Source organism: Sinocyclocheilus anshuiensis, unplaced genomic scaffold, assembly GCF_001515605.1.
Source record: "Sinocyclocheilus anshuiensis isolate Anshui unplaced genomic scaffold, SAMN03320099.WGS_v1.1 scaffold851, whole genome shotgun sequence".
Taxonomy (NCBI): Eukaryota; Metazoa; Chordata; class Actinopteri; order Cypriniformes; family Cyprinidae; genus Sinocyclocheilus; species Sinocyclocheilus anshuiensis.
In genome coordinates this window covers 346,611-351,637 of record NW_015546052.1, presented here as the reverse complement: position 1 = coordinate 351,637, position 5,027 = coordinate 346,611, and the positions used below count along the sequence as shown (strand labels likewise).

Sequence of the window (5,027 nt, the reverse complement as noted above, 5' to 3'; positions counted from 1 at the left end):
TCGTTAGTGAACAACGGCTCTTTGTAGTTAATGCTGCTCAATGTGAAAGCCCGCAGGTGATGGAGATTTACCGCTGATTACAGAACCGGCTTTCTGACAAGATGTGCATTAAATATCGCATGCGATTTATCGTGCAGCCCTAGTTGTAATGTTGTTGTGCTGTCAGTGCTTTAGACGGTGTCTGAGTGTTTAGGTTTGTCTGTTGCTGTTGATATACAGCATCTGCTCAGAGATCAGAGATACTGGACTTCACAGTGCACACTATCTTGACATCAGACTTGTCCCGGTCGTTTAATTTGTTTGTTATAAAAGATGAATTAATCTCAGCTCATGGATTTAAAACTTAGTAGTGGGATTTAGGAAGAGGAAGTACTGCTGGATATTTGTTCAGTTCTTCCTGAGGATCCACCACTCAACAAGCTTAAAGGGGTAGTTCACCCAGAAATGAAAATTCTGTCATTATTTACTCACCCTCAAGTTGTTCCAAACCTGTATGATTTTTTTTCTTCTTCTGCTGAACTTTCGTCTGACCAGCAACAGTTTGGTTACCCACATTCGTCTAAATAGCTTCTTTTGTGTTCAGCAGAAGAAAGAAATTAATACCGGTTTGAAACAACTTGAGGGTGAGTAAATGATGAGTTTCATGTTTGTGTGATCTATCCCTTTAAGCTTGCTGAGTAGTGGACCATCAGGAAGAGCTGAACATATCCAGCAGTATCTTCCTCTTTCTAAATGGGGATGTGGAAGTCCAGGTCAAATTATCATTTCTCTTTTTTGTAGATTGAAAACCATGGAAGTAAATGTCATGTTAGGAGCTCCTTAAGCACTATTATACAGCACTGTAGCCCCTTTTCTGCTGACAGGGTGCTGGTGCAGATCTGGAATTGTTCCAGTTTTCAGAACAACTCTCAGTCTTGATAGATTGACACAGAACAAAACTAAATGGCTCATTAACATCAATAAAGATGTCACCAATCACCTGTACAGTGCAGCTAATGATGACATAAAGACACTGAATAAAATTTATTTCGAAATATGTTTTCAAACCTTGCAATCATATACAAAGTCTGTATTGATTTATTCTTTGGGAATTGATTGGATGGTGAAAAGTGGGCTGGAATGAAGCCAGAAATTAAAGCTAAATTGCTAAAGCAATTTCAGAGGTGAAGGAACATTTCAATATTTTCTGATGAAAGAACTTTTCTGATGAAAGATTATGAAAATTTAGAATAATATGTAATAATAAATTGTTCAGAGTAAGTAATGTGTATTAAGCAAGTAATTAGGGTCAATTTTGATTTCATATTGACTGTAATATGTTTAAATGTTTGTTAAACTTGCAATAACATTGAAGATCACCAATAACATCTGACAACAATGGTCAGAATTTTTGCTTCCTGAGGTGAAATCTGACCAAAAAATATGTTTGCAGTCAGTTACTGTGTTTCTAACAAAGAAAAAAGGCAGCAGAAATGACTGAAATTTTGCGCAAGAGCCTTTTCGGTGCACTCGATTAAAACGCTTGTACGAAATTCATCGTATTTAATTAGATTTTTTTGTTTTTGTTAAGGGTGCTTCAAGGATGACCGCATAGTGTTCTGGACATGGATGTTCTCCACATACTTCATGGAGAAATTGGCACCACGTCAGGATGATATGCTCTTCTATGTGCGCCGCAAGCTCTCCTACGTCAGTGCAGACAACACAGAAGGGAAGAAGGTGAGATGAACCTATTCATTCTCACTGAGTGAGGTGTAGAGTTGACAGAGAGCATTGGTTTCTAAAATTTCACACCTGGGGGTTAGACAGTTTCATGCATGCCCTAGATTTTATTGAGCACTGCAACTTATAAACGGTAGCATTTTTCATTAGGTCCCTAACAAAGATTATTATATAGTGGGTAGTTCACCCAAAAATGAAAATTCCGTCATTTATTCACGCTCATGTGGTTCTAAACCTGTTCTAAACCTTTCTTGCAGTGGAACACAAAAAAGAAGATATTTTAAGAATGCATCTGTTTTTTTAATGCCCGTGCATTGAAAGTTAGTGGGGTCGAGTGTTGTTTTGGATTGTTTCAAAGTAATTTAAAGAATGTTCAGAATTTCTTTTTTTGTATCCCACATAAGCAAAACAAATGTACAGGTTTGGAACTGCATGAGGGTGAGTAAATGATGACAGAATTATTATTATTATTTACTATTTTAACGCCTAGTATATGTACTGTCTCCTTACTCTGTCACTCTAATCACCTTCTTCCAAACAGTAAAGAATTACAAAATAAATAAAAAAGTGACAAACCCATCTTAGATATCAGAGAAATAGCTTTATTATGAATCATCTGGACATGAGATATATGGGATGGAGAACGTTGCTGGTCATATTGGATGCATTTGGCAGAGCTAATTTACAAAACCTGTAACCACAGTTGGCATTTAAAAGTACCTGCTAAAATTAAACAGATGTTTAATCTTGCCTACATTAACAATGTCATGTTATGAAAATTTGAGATCACCAAAAAAGGTTTGAAATAAGTGTGTGAGAACAATTCCGTTTCATCTAGCTGTTTTAACATGTCCCATATGGCACTAACCAGACAGAATACAGAGGAGAATCACATGCTCCACCAAAAATTTCCTGTCCTGCCAAAGCACAAGTTTGGAGCATCTGAACTGGGATTTGAGTTGCTACGACTTGTGTTGTTTTCAGTTGGAGGTCGAGGTTTACAGAAGAGACTCTAAAAAGCTGCCTGGACTCGGTGATCCAGACATCGACTGGGAGGAGAGCGTCTATCTCAATCTCATCCTGCAGAAAGTAAGCAAACCTCAATGATCAGACACTATGAGGTGTATATGTGCAATGCAAACAGAATTAATTGCTCTAAAATATAAACAATAAACCAACGACTACTCTCTCTGCGACATAGAAGTTTTCATAATGTCATTTTGGTGTAGTTTTGCCCATGTAGTCTTTTTGTCCCACAGCTGGACTATGTGGTCACATGTGCAGTTTGCACACGCTCAGATGCAGGAGACATCCACATCCACAAGAAGAAATCACAGGTAAGACCACATTTGTGCAGTTTGTGTGATGGGATATAACTACGCAGTTCAGACACAAGATAACACAGTAGGCAGTCTTATGGTTCAGTTAGCCGTCTTTAGTCTAAGGTTATGATACTAGAAGGTGATTATTATAAAAGGAATTGTATACACTTGTCAATAATCAGGTGTTTTCTGCACAAAATCATAGTAACAGGGTTGAGAGTCTTGCAGTTATCCATTATTAGCCTTAGCTGAAGATTGACACTAGAAGGTGGTTATTATTAGACCATGTAATGCATTTGTTAGTAATCAGTTGTTTAAAAAAAAACTAAGTTACAGAGTTGACAGTCATGCTTTATTAATCTAATGTCTGGTTTACACAAAATCATCGTAACAGTCTGGTTGTTATTAGGCAAATCATAAGGTTATGAAATACAAATTGTAGTTTAATACTTAAAAGTTTAAAGCATGAAGCATGAGTTGTTTACTACAATAATACTTGTTACAGGGTTGATAGTCTTATTATTCAGTCAGCTGTTTTTAGAAAAAACGGTTTACACAAAATCATCGTAACAGTCTGGTTGTTATTAGGCAAATCATAAGGTTATGAAATACAAATTGTAGTTTAATACTTAAAAGTTTAAAGCACGAAGCATGAGTTGTTTACTACAATAATACTTGTTACAGAGTTGATAGTCTTATTATTCAGTCAGCTGTTTTTAGAAAAAACATAGGATTATGAAACTACAAGCTAAAATACAATCACTACACAAAATCATGGTGAAAAGGTTGACATTTCCAGCTCAATCTCTAATGACACACCCAGATAGCACACATACGTCTGATAAACGTTGATAAAATTCTTTCCATACATTCTACATCATAAACATCTAAACCCAAACCCAAACTAAACTAATAAAAGAGACATTAACTAGTCCTTGAAGCGTTTACTTCCTTGTAGAGGTGATGACACAGACATATCATAGCTGAATGATTTAATGTTATTTCTATGAATTTGCAACTGAAAACAGAGGATCTCTTTATTTACAGCAAGTGTTTGCCTCTCCAAGCAAACACCCAATGGACAGCAAAGGGGAGGAGTCAAAAATTAGCTACCCCAACATCTTCTTCATGATTGACAACTTTGAGGAGGTAACCTTTTTTAAGGCTCTCAAATCACATTGTGGTGCTAGAGCAATGATGCTAGAACAGAACTGCTGGTAATTTCAAAAGCTGTGTACTGCAACATCAGGTTTAATCAAAGGAGAGACGTGTGTCATCTAACATAAGGAAATAAACTACTGAATATCTGATCTGAGGTCATATCGAAGTGATATTTTCTGAGGTATGTATGAACAGGTTGGACAGGTTTATGTGGTTTTCCTGGTGTTGTTGCTACCTAGCTCAGTAAGGTAACTGAGTTTTGAGTCATAAATGTTCAAGCATGATAATATTTTTGTAGGGTTATCTGTACAGAAATAAGCTGCATCTCAAATGATGCATCTAAACACTATGCACTTATACACTATGTATTCAACCGTGTAGTGTATGAATTATATAAGGTTATTTTGTCATCCATAATCAGAATCTGATAGGCCATACCCCTCCACTATGTAATTAAAGGGGTCATATGATGCAATTTCAAATGTTCCTTTCTCTTTGGAGTGTTACAAGCTGTTCGTGCATAGATAAGATCCCTAAAATTGCAAAGACTAAAGTCTCAAACCCAAAGAGATATTCTTTATAAAAGTTAAGACTTGTCCACGCCCTCCTAAATGCCTCGTTTAAACACACCCCCATATGTCTACATCACTGTGTGGGAAGATTTGCATAACACCGCCCAAATGTTCACGCAAAGAAAGAAGGCGTAACTTTTATTCTCGCTGTAGTATTGTTGTTGCCGCTGCCATGTCGTGGAGATGCTGTGTGTTTCGTTGTGAAAGCGAAACTACTTTGTTTGGCCTTCCAAAAGAGGACGATATCCAA

At 36.7% G+C, this 5,027-nt stretch overlaps 1 protein-coding gene across 1 annotated transcript in view; it reads left to right on the top strand.

Moving 5' to 3' along the window:
• Positions 1-5,027, top strand: part of LOC107699202 (uncharacterized protein KIAA0930 homolog) — a 14,850-nt gene that overhangs the window by 2,708 nt on the left and 7,115 nt on the right. The window contains exons 2-5 of the mRNA XM_016500398.1: positions 1,571-1,719; positions 2,707-2,811; positions 2,982-3,059; positions 4,092-4,193. Of these exons, the coding sequence (XP_016355884.1) occupies positions 1,571-1,719; positions 2,707-2,811; positions 2,982-3,059; positions 4,092-4,193 (434 nt within the window). The remainder of the gene's footprint in view (positions 1-1,570; positions 1,720-2,706; positions 2,812-2,981; positions 3,060-4,091; positions 4,194-5,027) is intronic.